This window comes from Haliotis rubra, unplaced genomic scaffold, assembly GCF_003918875.1.
Source record: "Haliotis rubra isolate DU_JTF1 unplaced genomic scaffold, ASM391887v1 Scf112, whole genome shotgun sequence".
NCBI lineage: Eukaryota > Metazoa > Mollusca > Gastropoda > Lepetellida > Haliotidae > Haliotis > Haliotis rubra.
In genome coordinates, this window is record NW_025765026.1 from 555,810 (window position 1) to 575,785 (window position 19,976).

General features: G+C 39.0%; 1 protein-coding gene across 1 annotated transcript in view; it reads right to left on the minus strand.

Annotated features, from left to right (window-relative positions):
• Positions 1 to 19,976, minus strand: part of LOC124289541 (A disintegrin and metalloproteinase with thrombospondin motifs 7-like) — a 135,334-nt gene that overhangs the window by 24,742 nt on the left and 90,616 nt on the right. The window contains 1 exon segment of the mRNA XM_046726123.1: positions 9,156 to 9,355. Within this exon segment, the coding sequence (XP_046582079.1) occupies positions 9,156 to 9,355 (200 nt within the window).

Genomic DNA, 19,976 nt, shown 5'->3' on the forward strand with positions numbered 1-19,976 from the left:
CTTCAACTCATACTGGATATGTGGTTTACCTTAAAAAAAAATAGATCTTTGGACAAAAAACAACTATTTCTAACTACACACTAGTGGTTGTATATGTATCCAGCATACTCTGTGATTATACTGGGAGAAATACAGGTTGACAAAATGGCAGAGTAACCACAGAAGTACATCCTGAGTATAACCAAGTCATTTGAGTGCTGTGGACACAGTGGAACATACCCCTCTTTCATAGAGTTCTACCCGTTGTTACAACTCATTACTCAGTGATAGAAGAAACACGGTCAGTTCTTAACTGTATGGTGCAGTTTGGACAATCCCTTACTTTCAAGAAGCTGGAATCACAATGAAGAATATCATGTGGCCAACTGTAAGTCTCGTTGTGCCAAGAAGAAAGGGAAACAACTCTTACAACCATGTTGAATATTTTCCTATGATCTTACATGCATTCATGGTGTATGGGAGACTTCCACTTTGTCTATATGTCATAATATTTGATGTTTAAACATTACTTTTCTAAAAACGTTTGTGGAAGTAGGAAGTAGCTGGGAGTTAAAGCGTTCACTCATTTTGCTGAACGTCTGGGTTCAAGTTTCCACATGGGTGCAACATGTAATACCATTTCTAGTGATGTTGCTCAGATATTATCTAGCTATTTATTTAGATATTTATCCACCAATGTAAAACTGTGATTACAGGTACCAATTTAACCATCAAAGACAACTACATAAGAACCATCTACAGTTCTATAGTCCTCTAATGGAGTGCATGATATTCCATTACCCGAGGCAGACAGACACCCACGTTATGTCTTGAGGAAGCACTTAACACACATGTCATGTGCTATAGGGGGTATCAACCAGACATTGTAACCATGCATGTGCAAAAAAAGATAACCCTCCACACATGCATGTTATGTTGTCTTCACCCACCCACTGTGTTAATTTTCACCCTCCCATGAATGGATAATTATCTAATTAGGTTAATCAGGAAATTAAACAAACAATAATCATTTTCACCGCAAGTGTTCGGTAATTTCATGTCCCACCCAAAAATCTCTTACTGAGCTCTCCATTTTTGGGTTCCCCTCCAAATTCTCTCCAGCCCCTTATTCCTCCCTATACAATATGTGACAGGCCCTTAATATAAAAGATGGCAAACAACCAATCACAACCATCAGTGGAATGCAAGATCGCTTCTGCATTTTTGCCAATTATAGAACACTCGCATACACTAAATCTCAAAATGTGTAATGACGACAAGTATTTGGGCGTGACTACTTGTATGCATTCAAACAGTAATTTTCACCTCTATTTTCCGACCGAGCTGTTCTCCATATTGGCAGCCCTGGCCTATTGCCATACCCTACAATGTGATTAGGCTGTTAGATCCCTCTATGTTTTCTCTGGAAACTAATCTGTTTACGGCTGCGGCAAACCTTGATGTACAGTGGCTGTGGACTAGCTCTTCTGTCAAAAAGTTATGATTATGCATCATGTTCGATATGCTACATTATTACAGACTTGATAGATATGTATCGCTTTTTTGGAATCAGATATGAATGAACGAGACAACTATCATAATAAATATGCCACAAATTTAAAAATATTGTCTGATCAGTTTTTAGATATTCGCCGCACATTCATAACAGGATTATATGTCATATGTCGCACGGAATTGATCGCTTGAACAAAACATAGCTAACAATTTCCTCCACAACTGGAGGAATAATATTACCTTGTTCCACAGATAATATCGGTCCTGAATGTGTGAGTAAGTGGTTGTCTGGGTGTAATGCTATTTTAAACAGTTTTCCAGTCATATTCAGACAGCTTAATATGGAAGAAATCCCAAATGGATGCAGATTGTAAATGCATACCACTTTCATATCACCACATGTATTATACGTTTGAGACAACCAGGACCAAATTCAAAAGGATTTTGGACTCAAGCCATGGTACAGCATCATGTGAACACAACTCTGTACAGTTAATTTCTTCACCTTAGACCACAGACAGACCTGATTATGACATAGCATGTTGATGGTAGGTACCATTTGAAATTGTTCTTCCTCACGACATATATGCAGTTTTCAGCAAATTAGTGACAGGCCATACAGTGAGTGAGTGAGTGAGTTTAGTTTTACGCCGCACTCAGCAATATTCCGGCTATATGGCGGTGGTCTGTAAATAATCAAGTCTGGACCAGAAAATCCAGTGATCAACAGCATGAGCATCGATCTGCGCAATTGGGAACCGATGACATGTGTCAACCAAGTCAGCGAGCCCAACCACTCGACCCCCGTTAGTCGCCTCTTACGACAAAGATGGGTTACTGAAGATCAATATTCTAACCCGGACCTTCAGGGGTCGACTAATATGTGAAGAAAGTCAGTTCATTATAGCAACATAGTTTACTGTTTTGATTTGCCAACACAAGAAAATACAGAAATTTGAAATCTGCAAAAGAAATACAATGTAACTTATTTGATGCCCTAAGACTATAAGGTTATAGTCTTAGTCTTCTTGAGAGGAGTGGTGGGGTAGCCTTGTGGTTAAAGTGTTGGCTCATCACGTCGAAGACCCGGGTTCAATTCCCCACATGGCTACCATTTCTGGTGTCCCCTACTGTTATATTGCTGGAATATTGCTGAAAGTGGCGTAAAAATAACTCACTCACTCATTCTTCCTGAGAGTTCAGGTAATCAGTGAAAACACCCCCTCCAAGCCACATCAATTATAACTACTTTTACATCAGTGGCAAGTTTTTAATTCCATTTTGGATTTTTTTACTGCAATTTGCAGCCAACTGTGGGCTAAGTTTGAACCTGGGATCAGTCATAGATGAATCCCTGACCAGTATATCGGAGTCTCACAACACAGAGCTACAGTCTCACAACATCTCAATTGGGTATCCTAATTTTCCTTTGAGTAACCAAACAAATTGTACTCACCTCACTCAAAATCAATTGGGTATTTTGCCTTTTCCCATTAAATGTTAAAATATAATAAAGTTTAAATGTTAGTGTTTGTTATTTATATTTGATCTGTAATAATACGAAACGATATGAAAGACTGCTAGGTGAGTGTTCATGTGCGAGGAAATAGAACTTCTAAATATACCTCAGTTGCTTTTATCTATCCACTGGTCGCAAGCTAAGATTTGATAGTTTTCTGTGTACGCATGTACAATCTGACCAACAACTGGATGTCTGGGGACCAGTTCTGACACAGAATCATTATAGAAGTGCTGAGCTCGGCATTAACTACATCAAATGAAACCATCCAAGGCAACACGATAATGGCTTATACACGACTTTGTTACATGATATTCTACACTAAAGCTTAGTCTCTGAATATATATAATTTTAATTGTAACAAGTAAACCCATATAAATTGAAAAGGAACCCCAAGGAGACCAGAGATTCAGAACCTGGGTTAATCTAGACTTGTTTCATTTAGAGCTTTAGCATTGCAGGGAAGACAAGGTTGTAGGGAAAATAATATGGATCAGGGACTGTGAGACAGACTACATCATATTCCACCACTGTTTGGTGCTCAGGTCTCATGTGTTAAGATTGTTTCCGTTGAAATAAAAAATAAAAATATGTATATTGCTTTCTTAAAGTGATGAAACCTGCCCAATACACTCACAAAACAGTAACCTTCTTCTGTAAATAAAAATATAGCATTCACACACAATACTTTGTGTATGTAGTATACCTCTACAGCACTAACATTTACATAATTTGAACCTATGTATTCTTCCAATCTATAACAAATGCAATTGTACATGTACATACAGATATACAAACAGTTCAAGTACTTGGGTACTGAAAGTCCACCTCCCTGTTTCTACTCAGTGATGAATCTAGATACACAACATGACGTATGTAGACAACACATCTCAAAATGTCAACAGCACATATCGTACAACACATCTTCAAAATATTCAACACACCGACTCTCCTGACATTTTTTGAGATATAAAGATTTCTGTGTATGAATTCTTGGCACTGGGTCATCCCTGTTAAAGAGGCAGCGTCTGTCAATCGGTAAACTCTGGCATGCAAGAATGGCACGGATCTCATCCCATATGTTGCATATTACCGTGCATATCCTGCACTGACATCTGACATACAATGTGCATGCCAGCACCAACACATGCTCCAGGTCTTGTTGCAGCAGCATCTGAAGGTCAATCTGTACTTCCTGTCCACTGATCGAGGCCAAGTGTATGGGTCTATATTCAGAATTGAGCACCATGTATGAGATGACGGTTTGAGAATACTTGTTTCGATTTAGTGAGTTTGATTTAATACCACTGCATGGCTTTAACTTGCATATGTGATACATGTGGTCTGTCTAAGGCAAGTGAGTTTGTTCAAAATTGCCTCTGTTCACCTAGCACAAAATGGGTACCCGGTGGGATAAGTCATGTGACTATTAACCTTGTAGCACATCACACGCAGGTTGGGTTATCTGGGGTAATAATGAGCTGTGCTGTGATTGTTAGCCCTATGAGCATTCAACTAGTAAATGGCGTTTAGCACATTATAAATGAACTTATTATCATTATCACTATCATTATTTACCTTGACTACAAAACTTCCGGTCGGGAGGACCTACATATTCTTACTGCATGGGTCTTTACAGGAAATAGAAAGAGTGAGTAAGTTTAGTTTTATGCTGCTTTCAGCAATATTTCAACAATATCATGGTGGGGGGCACCAGAGACGGGCTCCACACATTGTAACCAAGTGGAGAACTGAACCCAGGTCTTTGACATGACATGCTTTAACCACCAGGCTACCCTACTGCCCCTTTGCAGTAAATATGAGGGTCTGATAAAGTATTGAAATGGTGTAGTGTACTAAACCATAAGATTAACTAATTATATATTAACAGGAACTTCATATTCCTTGTAAGGAATTTGGTACAATAAATATTATTGTGCATCCCTTGGGATGCAATACATATTTCCTCTGCATCCATCCACATATTTGTACGTACTGAACATACATTTTTGCATTGCATAAAACCACTGTAAACATAGTATTACATCGTGGTATGTCAACTTGACATTTGACAACACAATGGACACCCTCTCACAGATCCCCAGACAAACGGACACCCTCTCACAGATCCGCAGACAAATGGACACCCTCTCACAGATCTCACAACAAATGAACACCCTCTCACAGATCCCCAGACAAATAAACACCCTATCACAGATCCCCAGACAAACGGACACCCTCTAACAGATCCCCAAACAAATAGACACCCTCTCACAGATCCCCAGACAAATGAATACCCTCTCACAGATCCACAGACAAATGAACACCCTCTCACAGATCCACAGACAAATGAACACCCTCTCACAGATCCACAGACAAACGGACACCCTCTCACAAATCCACAGACAAATGGACACCCTATCACAGATCCCCAGACAAACGGACACTTTCACAGATCCCCAGACAAACGGACACCCTCTCTAGGATCCCCAGACAAACGGACACCCTCTCACAGATCCCCAGACAAATGGACACCCTCTCACAGATAACCAGACAAATGGACACTCTTTCACAGATCCCCAGACAAATGGACACCCTCTCACAGATCCCCACACAAATGGACAACCTTTCACAGATCCCCAGAAAAATGGACACCCTCTCACACATCTCCAGACAAATGGACACCCTCTCACAGATCCCTAGACAAATGAACACCCTATCACAGATCCCCAGACAAACAGACACTCTTTCACAGATCCCCAGACAAATGGACACCCTCTCACAGATCCCTAGACAAATGGACACCCTATCACAGATCCCCAGACAAATGGACACCCTATCACAGATCCCCAGACAAATGGACACCCTATCACAGATCTCCAGACAAATGGACACCCTATCACAGATCCCCAGACAAACAGACGCTCTTTCACAGATCCCCAGACAAATGGACACCCTCTCACAGATATCCAGGCAAATGGACACCCTCTCACAGATCCCTAGACAAATGAACACCCTATCACAGATCCCCAGACAAACAGACACTCTTTCACAATCCCCAGACAAATGGACATCCTCTCATAGATCCCCAGACAAATGGCCACCCTTTCACAGATCCCTAAACTAATGGACACCCATCACAGATCCTTAGAAAAATGGACACCATATCACAGATCCCAAGACAAACGGACACACTTTCACAGATCCCCAGACAAACGGATGCCCTTTCACAAATCCCCAGACAAATGGACACCCTTTCACAGATTCCCACACAAATCAACACCCTCTCACAGATCTCCATACAAATGGACACCCTCTCACAGATCCCCAGACAAATGAACACCCTCTCATGAATTTGAACCTGACGAAATCTGGACTTCTTCATTTGGGGCTTCAGCACTGCAGAAAATGTTGGGCAGACTACCAAGAATATAACAAGTCAAGAAAAGGATTCATAACTTGTCACTGTTGGTTCATCAAGTTTAACAACAACAGAATATCATAGAAAAACAGAATTGTTTTTTTCATGAAGATAAGACTGAATGAAACAAGTCATAGTTGTAATCATCCATGAGGTTTCCTGGTGCATTTTTAACCTTGTAACACATTGCAGAGTTGCCTTATCTCAATACTGATCATCAGGAGAAATAAGACTAGTTCATCCTCAAGCATGTTCTGTTTTCCCAGCCTCTTGGAATAGATGATAACATGAATCTAACACACTAATATTCGCCATACACACACTGAGAGTTTGGAGGGGGTTGCAGGGATGGCACCTCTAACAGTTGAAAACACCATGGATGCATATACATTCTGGAAATTTGTAATGACAGGGTGAAATATAAGTAAACATATAACAAAACAAATTATATATACTGAAATTTTTACATCACAAGACAGACCCCTCTTTTGTCAGATATCTGTACCCATGCTTTATCACTCTGTCCGTCTACCCAAGGCACGTCAGCGAAATACTTAAGCAAGATGATCCCTCAGGATATGGGTCAATCGGTAGATAAAACACTACTTTAATACTAGCCTTGATGAGTTTCCTTGTCAACTAGCCACACAAGTCAGACAAATTTCAGGGTTGTTTGATGTGTTGCCAAGTCGATCAGAAACACCCATTTTTATTTTTGCTCAATTAAGATTTTCAAATCTTTGTAGAAGAGCTATGTTATGCAGAGTTCTAGATTATGTTATTGTTGGCCCTTGAATATGTGTATTATTTACATAGGTGGCTTATGGGTGCCACAGAAGCCAAACATCCCCCTTACTGGGCAGCTTGTGTGTCTAATGGCTTTACCATCAGGTACACAGACCTGAAGCAGGAACAAACAGCTGTCAATCAACTGCTGGCACACAACTTAATTGTGACATTTAAAACCAAACTTTCCTCCTAGAGCAGGCAGAGTAATTGTAAATTACTTGTTTGTTTCAAGAACAGTTTGACAGTCAAATACATGTTGAATTTTCATATTTACAATAGCATTGTTTGACACCCTTCATTCATCACTGGAATGTGTGTATGATCAGGATATAAGGCTGTTTGACTTTCAGCCATGCTGCGGAAACAACATTGTCAGACTACAAATATTCATGCTGGGAATATTTGCACCGAGCAGTCATGACAAATTGACATAGATGTGTTCTGCAGGATAAACGTTTATGTTCGTGATAAGAAGTCATGGTTTACTGATGTCATAAAGGAAGTCATCTTTTTGGGAAAGCTTCCTTTCACATGAGTGTTAAATCATGGAGAAAACAGTTTACATGTAACATTTTCATGACATCTGCAATTGCATACTATACAATTATGACATCCACATGGGCACCTCAGATGTCATGTCATCCACACTGGCACCTCAGATGTCATGTCATCCACACTGGCACCTCAGATGTCATGTCATCCACACTGGCACCACAGATGTCATGTCATCCATACTGGCACCACACAGATGTCATGTCATCCACATTTGCACCACAGATGTCATGCCATCCACACTGGCACCACGGATGTCATGTCATCCACACCGGCACCACAGATGTCATGTCATCCACACTGGCACCTCAGATGTCATGTCATCCACACTGGCACCTCAGATGTCATCCACACTGGCACCACAGATGTCATGTCATCCACACTGGCACCACAGATGTCATGTCATCCACACTGGCACCACAGATGTCATGTCATCCACACTGGCACCTCAGATGTCATGTCATCCATAATGGCACCACAGATGTCATGTCATCCACACTGGCACCTCAGATGTCATGTCATACACACTGGCACCACAGTTGTCATGTCATCCACACTGGCACCACAGATGTCATGTCATCCACACTGGCACCTCAGATGTCATGTCATCCACACTGGCACCACAGATGTCATGTCATCCACACTGGCACCACAGATGTCATGTCATCCACACTGGCACCACAGATGTCATGTCATCCACACTGGCACCACAGATGTCATGTCATCCACATTTGTAACCTTAGAGATCATAATATCCCCATTTTCACAATAAAAGACCATAACAATTTAACTTGCACCTTACGGGTCATGACATCCAGACTTTTACCCTATAACATCCATGTTTGCCCCACATAAGAACAATTATCCCTCCATGACAACAAAGGGTTTTGACAATGGATAGCTGTCTGCTCATAATCCTTAAATGTTACAGCCATTAGCGATAGCTTCAGCATTAGATTAATGGCTTCACACACATAACAGTGATGTTTTATCTCTGTATGAACCGAAGCATAATATAAGCATCTTTGTTGAATTACCACATAATGTCGGGTAACCCACAGCATGGTGCCTGCAGGTTATATGTCTTTATTTCTAGTTCATATAAGAGACTGTGGGGTAGCCTAGTGGCTTAAGCAATAACTAGTCGCACCAAAAGGTCTGGCTTAGATTCCCCACATGGTTACAATGTGTGGAACCTATTTCTGGTTTTCCCCACTGTGATATTGCAAGAAATCAGCTAAAAACTGTGTAAAACCACACTCACTCCCACCAGTTCTGATAATAAAGAATCAATTAACATGGACAGGCCTTGATGATGCAAAGGTACGGAACTGTATCTAATGGCTAAACGCATGTGATATACCTGAATGTGATACTCACCATGTTTATGACAGTAAGGACGTAGTTGTTGATGTCCTCGTCCTCGTAGTGCTTAACCATCTGGGGGTCCACAACCACCATGGTTTCTACATGTTTCTCCACAGATATTGACCTCTTCTTTCGGTGCTTCCTCTTCTTCTCCACATGCTGGTTGTGTTTCTCCCATCTTGCTCTCTGTTTGAATGGCTTGTCCAAATTTTCTGTAACACAGGAAGACATCAAATATATTATTAAAGAAGCAGTTAAGCTGAAAATTGAGATTCCAAACAATTGTACCATTTTTAGATATGTCAGTGTAAAACCATATGTGCACCACAATGATAAATAATCTGGTTCAATCCCTAATAGTGTGCCCATGTGGCACAAGATACTGCTAAACAGTGGCTTGAAACATCTAAAATTGACTGAACCATTAGAGGCACAGATATCCCCATCATTTGTGACACCTCAGTTTTCTGTGCAGAGTTGAATCAGTGGACACTCCAGAAACCTATGGTTCATGGGTTCAATCCTGGTTTCCCTGGTTACAGTTCCAGGTCTGTCACCACAGAAGTGGTCGGAGACCTGCATCCCTGTCTTCCCACATTCAGCTGACACAGTTAAACAAATGGAATACAGTTCAAAGTGGAAACAAACCCAGCTCACTCACTCACACACTCACTTACTCATACATGCACAGTATCAACAAATGATGATAACACCTCTCACAGGTTGAAGTAGCCTTGCTCCAAGGCTGTACTGAATGCTGAGCCAACAGATGTACAGTAATTCTATCCTTCAAAGAGGCAAGTCTAAACAAGCGGACAGTACCCCCAGTCTGTTATTTATTATTTTTTTAGAAATTATCTTTTAACTATTATTTTTAACTTAGAGACTTGTGCAAGCCTAAGGTTCAAGCTGCTCTTACCTTCATATCACATCCATTATTCCAACATAAACAGTAATTATATTTTCTTTGGGTAAAGTCTCTCACTAACATATGGTAATGATTTGTTTTGGAACACTATTATTATCATCAAATAACATCCCTGTAGCATGAGTGAGTAACTCAGATCACAGCAAATATCACATCAATATCACTGGGGAAAACCAGCACCGAGCTCCACACATCAGCCTACATGTAGCCAAGTGGTCCAAGGCCATCAAAAATTGGTAGGAATTCAAGATAATTAACCTTGATCTGTCACCATCATATCATAAATACAAACATATTGCACCTGCATTATGATGGTTTTTCCCCACCACAAAGCTCACAAGTAATGATATAACTGAAACGCTGTTGATAGCAGACTTGAAATCAATTCCCTGAGATGATGAGTTGATGAAAGCTATGGGAAATGTGAAGCAAGGAACAAATATACACTGGTAAATACAAGACCTTCAGTATTATTTCTGGTAAACCATAACAGTATCAGGTATCACCTTGCTGGTCAGGTACCTTGTTGACTGTAGACACGCACTCATCATTTACAGGCAGACACTGCTTCCAGTGAGACACTGCTGGGTGGGTGGGTGAGTGAGTGAGTGAGTGAGTGAGTGAGTGAGTGAGGAGTGGAGTGAGTGTGAGTGAGTGAGTGAGTTGAGTGAGTGATGTGAGGAGTGATGAGTGAGTGGATGCTGTTTTATGTAGGAATTCAGTAAAAAATAAAACAGTGTCTCCACTGAGTGAGGGGTGGTGGATTAGTCTTGTGGTTAAAGCATTCGCTCAAGGGAGTGAGTGAATGAGAGTGCAAGCACATGTTGTTTTACGGTATAATTCAGAAAATACCACCACTCATGTATGACATTTATAATCAACATCAGTAAGAAGAGACTTAACTAACTAATGTCTTGATGACATTTCCCCTAATTGAGGAAGTAGTTTTTCGCTGAAGTGAGTTTATTTTGGTTGTCAGTCAGTCTGGTTCTCTGCTAGTATGCTGAAATAACATGGATGTAGAATCTGAATGGACTTATGTTGCAGACTCCTGCATTCCAGTAGAAGTTTGCATGTTACATCATCAGAAGTAATTCGGCCAGGAAGTTAAAATTAACTGCCAGGTGAAAGAACATCCATGTTTGAATGTGGCGAGCAAGCTGGAAATGGATATTCGGTGATCATGTATTTGATTCGGGAATTATAGTTGTGTTCTGAAACTTGCATTTGCAGAGCTTGTAACTGTTTTCAGTCAAGTAACATTTTCATAACATAAGTATGTTTCTTGTCAAATCCAATTTTCAAGTATATTCATTCTCCTGCCTGTCAGTATGTCTACTCCCGGTAAGTGTCAAGTCCACTTCACAGTTTGGAATATAGGGTGAGTGAGTTAAGTTTGCTGTTTTTAGCAATATTTCAGCAACATCATGGCAGGGGACACCCAAAATGGGCTTGACACGCATTACACCCATGTGGGGAATCGAACCTGGATCTCTGTGTGACAAGCAAACACTTTAACCACAAGGCTACCCCACCGCCCCTTTTGGAATACACATGGAGTTGGATAGCTATAAACATATGTCAAGGTCAAGATGAATTCATCAAAAGTATAATTGCTGGACACACAATCTACAAATCCCCTCTTCTCTTCAGTTTATTGCCCATTTTACTGATTGAAACATGACAATATGCACACACCAGGCTAAAGATTCAGACTGACTGACTGACTGAGTTTGGTTTTACGCCGCTTTTAGCAATATTCCAGCAACATCACGGTGGGGACACCAGAAATGGGTTTCACACATTGTGCCCATGTGGGGATTCGAACCCGGGTCTTCGGCGTGACGAGCCAACGCTTTAACCACTAGGCTACCCCACCGCCCCTAACGATTCAGAACTCTGTTCAGAACTGTGTTTGTCCGTTTGTCACAGAAAAAAACAGCTATCCCACTGAAACTGTAAAAGATATTGTTAACCCTCTCCATCACCAGAATGATTACACCGGGTGGAAAAGATATTTCCAGTCAACATATCAGTCAACACAGTCTTTATTCTTCATTCCCAGAAACTGAGATTGAGTATGAGACACCTGTATACAACACCTGTACATCACACCTGTACATCACACCTGTATGGCACACCTGTGTGAGGAGTTGGGTAATATCTGGGTCGCATTAGGGAGACATGGGATATTACAGGATTAAAATGTGCAGCTCATATTTGGCTGTTGCAGAAACTATTTGCCTGAAGTTCTACACAATGAACATCTTTGGTGACCTGCACACACAGTTCCTTGTAAGTGGTGGTTAATGACCCACTCAGCAATCAATTCCCTTGTAGCTTATATTTATCATCCAAAACTGTGTTCCACAGGAGATATCGCTTGTGTGAGATCAAACGATATCTCCTAGGAGATATCGTTTTGACAGTAGATTTTGTACAATGCCCTGACAATGCTATGACGTCATGTACTTGATGACGTCACAATGCTATGACACCGCTGCACTGCAAGTCTAATGGCAGTACCATGTTCAGAGATGTACAATTTTCATTGAAAATTAATGAAGAGTGATTTTGGATGATAAATAGAATCTCACACTCGTTGATAAAGTAAAAATATCCTCGGCAAGCCTCGGATATTTGTAACTTTATCAACTCATGTTGATATAATTGATATCAGAAGACACTTGGGTGAGATTCTCTATGTATCAGGCTAAGTATCTGCAGATGTTTGGTCAAACACTCAGTTTCTTAGATTTCTTTTATAATATCATGTTTCAAATTTATAGGCAGAATTCCACTAACACTGTACACTGTTGGTGACTATTGAGGGGGAAGCAACTATTGTGATAGGGATAGTCTATGGGGACATATTATTGCGATAGCGAGAGTCTATTAGACCAACTATTCAATACTACTACTGCAATGTCTCAGTTTTTTCCCCTGTATAGTTTATAGAAAGTCATTTCCCAAATGAATGTATAGTTTATATGAAATAAAAACAAGTTGAAGTAGTTTCAGTCTCTTTTAATAACTAACAAGAAACTTGAAACGCAGATCAAGTAAACATAAACTTATTGTTATTCACAATTTCAAACTCAGAGTTGCATGCTGTGTTTGCCGCCATGTTAGTTTAAGAGGTAACAGGGGTAGATAACTCTAAATCAAAACGAACTTCCTGTATATTGCGCTGCACATTTATCAATGGAAGTCAATACTATCGACAGTCACACATACTATCAATAGTTTTTCATTTCCACCATCATTTAACTGCTGTGAAAGACGCAACAATTGCAATCCTTTGATAGTTCAATGCAATGTTACATCACTACAGTACACTACAATCAAGTGAGTGAGTGACATTTGTGGACTTGGTGAAAAGCGTGGGCAGTGGGCACACACACACACACACACACACACACACACACACACACACACACACACACTGCAAAGAGGATCATCACTATTTATAATGACTATTTTAATTATATTTCAACATACTGAATTTGGATAGTGTTAAATACATAAGAATATTCAGTTCAATATTTTTGGCAAGCCAGCAAGTATTTTTGTCACCTCATTCCTTACAGTAAATATATAATGTAAGTTTACTTTCAGGAAAAAACTGATTACAACAGCTCACTTCTGTTTCTCAGTCTCAATGCCAGAGGCAGGTTATTTGCATTATTTGTTTGTGGCTTAATGTCGCACTCAGCAATGTTCCGTCTATGTAATGGCAGTCTGTAAATAATTGTCACACTAGACAATACAGTGACTGACATCATGAGCACCGATCTATGGAAGTAGGGGAGTAGGACAATTACCACCCGGACAATTGCCACCTATACAACTGCCACCAAACAATTGCCACCCATACATCTGCCACCTGACAAGTGCCACCCATACAACTGCCACCGGACAATTACCACCCATACAACTGCCACCGGACAATTGCCACCTATACAACTGCCACCGGACAATTGCCACCCATACATCTGCCACCTGACAAGTGCCACCCATACAACTGCCACCTGACAAGTGCCACCCATACATTTACAACTGCCACCCATACAACTGCCACCTATACAATGCCACCACGGACAATTGCCACCCATACAACTGCCACTGGACAATTGCCACCACCTGACAAGTGCCACAATTGCCACATCCAGTTACAATTTACTATGCCAATACATACGGAAAATTGCCACCAAGGACAAGTGCCATCCAGTTATTTTATGTAATTTTGGCACTTGCCACCCAGAATTTTTATGTAATTTTGGCAATTGTCATCGGTGGAAATTGTCCTAGGCCCCCACAACATCATCGCATTAAACAATTGCATCAAACAAGTCAGCAAATTCGATCACCCTCTATAAATCACCATGCAACAAGCATTGGTTGCTGAACACCGATTCTGACCCGGATCTGACAGGGCCAGTAGTAAGTACCAGTTGACAGTCTTCAATCAGCAATATCACCTTCCATTACGATCCAGCAACCCGAGGACACCATCATAGACATGTGTCAATGAGTAATTCTCACAGACCATTTAACATGACAGCCATCTAGGATATTATTTCCTAATCCTTTAACTGCCTTCAATTTCCCAAGTGAGATCTGTAAATGACATTATTACATCTGTTGACTAAGAACCATCAAGTGCACATTATCTGTATAATTGCCAGTATCATGTACACATTACCCCCACCTAACCCCAACCTTAAATGTTGTCAGGTCAACCATATGTGAACATGTGCCACTACCTTGTAATGGGATTCACAAATGAAATGGACATGTTTTTCATAATATATTTTACATATATTTGAATTTATTTACCATTTTTGTTACTAGTTTTAAATTAGTTTTTTAATGCAATGTAACTAATAATCACAATATCTAATGTTTCATCATTATTGGATTTAATTTTGTGAAATCAGATTTTTTGGTGAATGCACCTTGTATGGACATGTTTCATACCTTATTTAAAAAGGTTCATGAATGACTTGAAATAGTGCTCACAACTCATGCTATAAGTCATGATGCATCCCAGTATTTATAGATCCAGGTTAGAATTGGTCTTCAGCAACCCATGCTTGTCATAAGAGGTGACCAACAGGATCGGGTTGTGACAGGCTTGCTGACTTGGTTGACATATGTCATTGTATCCCAATGTGTAGATTGATGCTCATGCTGTTGATCACTGGATTGTCTGGTCCAGACTTGATTATTTACAGACAGCAGTCATATAGCTGACATATTGCTGAGTGTACATGTGATGTTAAACAACCACCAAACCAAACCCCAATATTTCTAGTCTAAATGTAAACCAGGGATGACAGAAACGTTTAGTTAGTTTAATCTCTTGGACGAAAAGTTGAAACCCTGCATGACTCTCAGAGTTGTGTTCATGACTCACACAGTTAGTCATGATGACTCTCCAATGTTCTTAAATGTAACCCAACATAGCTTAAACTTAAACAAGGGATTACAGAGAGTTTATACAGTATAACAAATTCGGTGGTTGAGCATTATACTTAATCTAAATCCAAGCACATTTTCATGTACCATCATTTCCAATTTGAAAATATATAGAAATATTTTTAACATTTCTAAGAAAACTCTTCTCTGAATGAATACATTTTCAAATTAAAACCACACAACTATGTACTTGAAAATGTACATAAACTTAATTAGCATGATTATAAAACTCATTAACTAAGACATGATCAAAAAGAGTCTTACAGCCTGAAGTGGTATTTGTGGATGTTAATCAGCTGATGATGACAGTTCATGACATGAGCAAATTCCATGATGATATCTAAAAGTAGGTATCTTATGTTATCTACAATACAGGCCTTGAATTTGGGCTACCCAACATGCATGGGAACCTTTTTATCACCTTAATTGACAAATAAATGAAAAGAAAGGCAAGCTGCAAGTATCCAAACATTCCATCTTCTGTAAGTGTCCATTAAATTCTTTTAAAAACAAGGTACCCTGAATCAAATGTTTTAAACGGACACATGTCAACAAAAAACACCTGTACCATCCATCAACTTGACAGCCCCAACAAAGGGAGACCCACCGACAGCTAACCATGCCCGACTGAAAAACTTTTAAACTGTCATGAATTAGGACCAGGGCAGTCGCTGCTGTTATACAGTTATTCATCCTAGTTAGTTCCGATAAAAAGCAACACATTATGGGACAACCCAGCCATCTAATGAAATAAATGATGCCTGTATGTCTAAACCCACTCTCATACCTCTTTCATCCGCTTGAAAAACTGCCTTTGAACAAAATACCATAGCTGAGGGTAAAACACTCTGTATGTGACTGTAGGCACATTGTAGCCAGACTGTAGGACAAGCATGTAGAGGGGTGGGTGGTAGTGGGCTCATCATTTAACTTGACACATTGTTAGAATTCTTCAAATCTCACAGCTTTACCTGTACATTTGCTGTCAAAATGATTGTCATTTTGAAACCTTAACAAATATGCAGGCTAATTGACCCTTTCCTCCATGTATTTTTTTAAAGGAAATTTAATCAGTTGCAAAATACTTGAGTTAATTCTCAAATAAAAAACACATTTTCCATAATCATGAGAAACCCCTATTGATTCAGAATCCTTTGTATGATATTGTCTATATCATATGCATGTGTTTATTAATTGCTAATTAAAAATGATGTAAATACCACATGTTGGCTAAGGGGAGCATAAGCTAACACACACAAAGGCATGTAAATCATCAAAACAATTGCATCACATAAATTTGGCAGCAAATTATTCATTTTACATATCAGCACTGGACTAAATCTAACACTATGGCTATCATTCAGGCAAGTTTGTGATCCAAATGGTAAATACTATGTTACATAAACTATTAAAAGAAAGAATGTGATCTATTTAGATATATGTGAAGTAATTTTCACACTATTAACAAAAAGATGACTTGTTTACTATTCCCCTACTTATTTACTGTAACATATGTATCTGGTTTGAGGATCTGAAGATACTTGGATTACTTCCCAAATATCATTCCAAATATAATACATCATTCTCTGACAAACACTTTAGAATCTACTTATCTCATCATGTGATTTCTTATTCTTTTAGCAATATTCTAGCAATACCATCAGACGCGAGAAATGGTCTTCACATATCATACCAAAATCAGGAATGAATCTGGACATTCAGTGTGATGAGCAAACGCTTTACCCACTAAGCCAGAGAGTCCAATTGTTTTACAGACTACCATACGTCACAAGCTAGACGATACCTTCTTTGAGAGAAGTGATGTGATATCACTTGCTTGATAACGGTGTTAGTACCTACACCGAAAAGTCTCACTCATTGCAATAAAGAATTCGAAGTTGACTATCCATAGAAGTTGGTTTTCCTAGATGATTCCTCTACCATGATACATATATTCAAATGATCCAATACTTCAGATTCTCCATTGCAAATAATAAACTGAAATATGTTTACTTAACACATTCACAGAACATATAAATGCAGGGAAGAGTTTTAAGTGATGCAGAAATGATGTGCATGTACAAATGTATGGAATGGATGCAGAAAAAAATATGCACCCTGGCCCATACCCCAGACTGTTCCAAATTCTTGACAAATAATATAAAGTTTGTTGCAATCGAAATAATGGGTTCATCTAATGGTTTAGTACATCACACCATTTCAATACTTTACTGGACCATCATATATTTCAGGCTAAAAATTGAACTGGGTAGAAGAACAAGACCACCTACACCTTTGGAGGACCGTCTCTGTGATCAATGCTCTGTCCTTGAGGATGAAGAACACCATTTTATGTGTTGTACTAAATATTCAGACGCAAGAAACTCCTTATTTAACTCCCTTTCCTCTAAAATTAATAACTTTCTCAGCCTTACTACCACAGAAAAATTTAACCTCCTTTTTAGAAATAATGATCCAAATAGTATAGAAATAATTTGCTACCACATGTACCACTTTAAAGAAATATAGAAGATCTCCAGATTGTCCGAGGCAATTATTATACACATTTGTACTATTATATGTTTTGTTACTCATCATATATATATAAGATTCATTATATACCTTGTTTAGGCCAGACCAATTTTATTTTTTTGTTTTCAGGATCCGCCGGTCGTATTTTTTCAAGAATAAGAAAAAAAATACAAATGAATTTTCCAAAATATAAAATCTTAATGTTTTTATTGGTCAAAAATGTAAACTTACAAGACATTCTTTCTAGACTGCTTTTTGACTCATATACACTTCATAAATTGCCAAAAGTAAAATAGTTTTAGTATTTAAAAGGAATATCACTTTGACTGGTGATTTTTATTTTTTTTTATTTTGACTTATGCCTTTAGGTTTTTTTAGATCAAAAATCCGTAAAACAAGAAATATAATTGGTCTGGCCTTATGTAGTTTATAAAATAGTGTCACTGTTACTGCATGGAACGTTTGCACAATAAAATATCTTAACTTATCTTATCTTATCTTATCTTTTCTTTCCTCTAAGGACCCTTGAAATTTGTAAGTGCTGGTCCCACCAAGCCCATGTCTTGTGAGTCCCACAGGACATATGTCACTTTCAAAAGGGTTGATTCCACATCTTAAAAATTGTTAAACTAGATTTTCAAGATACAGTAAGCAGCACTTGGGAATGATGCCACTACTCATCAGTAGTAATACCAGGATTCGATGCCAGAAAGTCATCAGAGAACATTAAATAAATATAAACTGAAATTGAGACAGGTTATTAGTTCTCTCCCCTACCAATTATAGAGAGTGTATTTTCAGGGATATCTTACATAACATAAACACGTTCATGCATGATCAAAGCATTAAGGATCATGTATCATCTCATATTTCACTCAAGGTGTAATAACAGCTGTTTAACACGTTCCATGATATGAGTGGCAACTGCAGAGCGGCAATTCAGTTGGTCATGTTCCTCGATAAACATCTCAAGCAAAGGTCCAACACTTTAAAAATAATCTCCATAACTGATCTACACCTCTGAAATGCTCCTCATTTCAACTAATACTGGTCAAATTCACTATATTTGAAATTTAGATGCTTGTAATTAGATTTGGGATCATGTTCTAATGTGTACATTTCAAATTATAGTTTATCAGTGATGAAAGACATGGTTTACTCTAGCAGACAGCAGTGTTTATATCAGTTTCAAGCAAGTGAGATTGTAGTGCATGACATGTTTATTTCTTACAACAACAATCGGTGCACATTTCCCCTTCAACCACATCTAACAGTTTATCACCAAACACCTGTCAATATTTTACTTGCACTTTGTAAATATTTCAAAGATCGTGAAAAAACACATTTTTAACTGAGTATGAGAATGGTGTCAGTGCAGTTGTCAGCCTCAGTAAAATAAAATACAAAACATGATTCCAATTTTCATGTGATCAACCATATTCAATTTCGCCAGCTAGCTTAGGAATGTTTGTAATATCAACTGTTACCAAGTACAGAAAAGGTACCCAGAAATCTCCTATCATATCAACGCCCATGGTGTCAGAACTTATCGTAGCGCCACTCCATCCTGGATGAAGAGTCGTTAATGACTGGTGGTAACGAAGGGCTTACTAGGTGCATCGGTTTGGGGTTTAATGCCCCACTCGGCTATATTCCAGTTATATGACATTGACATGTAAATAAATATGTTTCGACCAGATAATTCAGTAATTGATATTATGAACAACGAAACGCCATTCGTTTTTACGATGACTTGCAATGAACCAACTCACTGAGCCTCACCCCTGTTTCTCATTATGAGCAAAGATTTTTGGGTAATAATTCTAACCTGGAATCCCAACAGGGAAAGAATTTTGTTACTGAGAATGAAAAACATGCAATGTATTTCATGA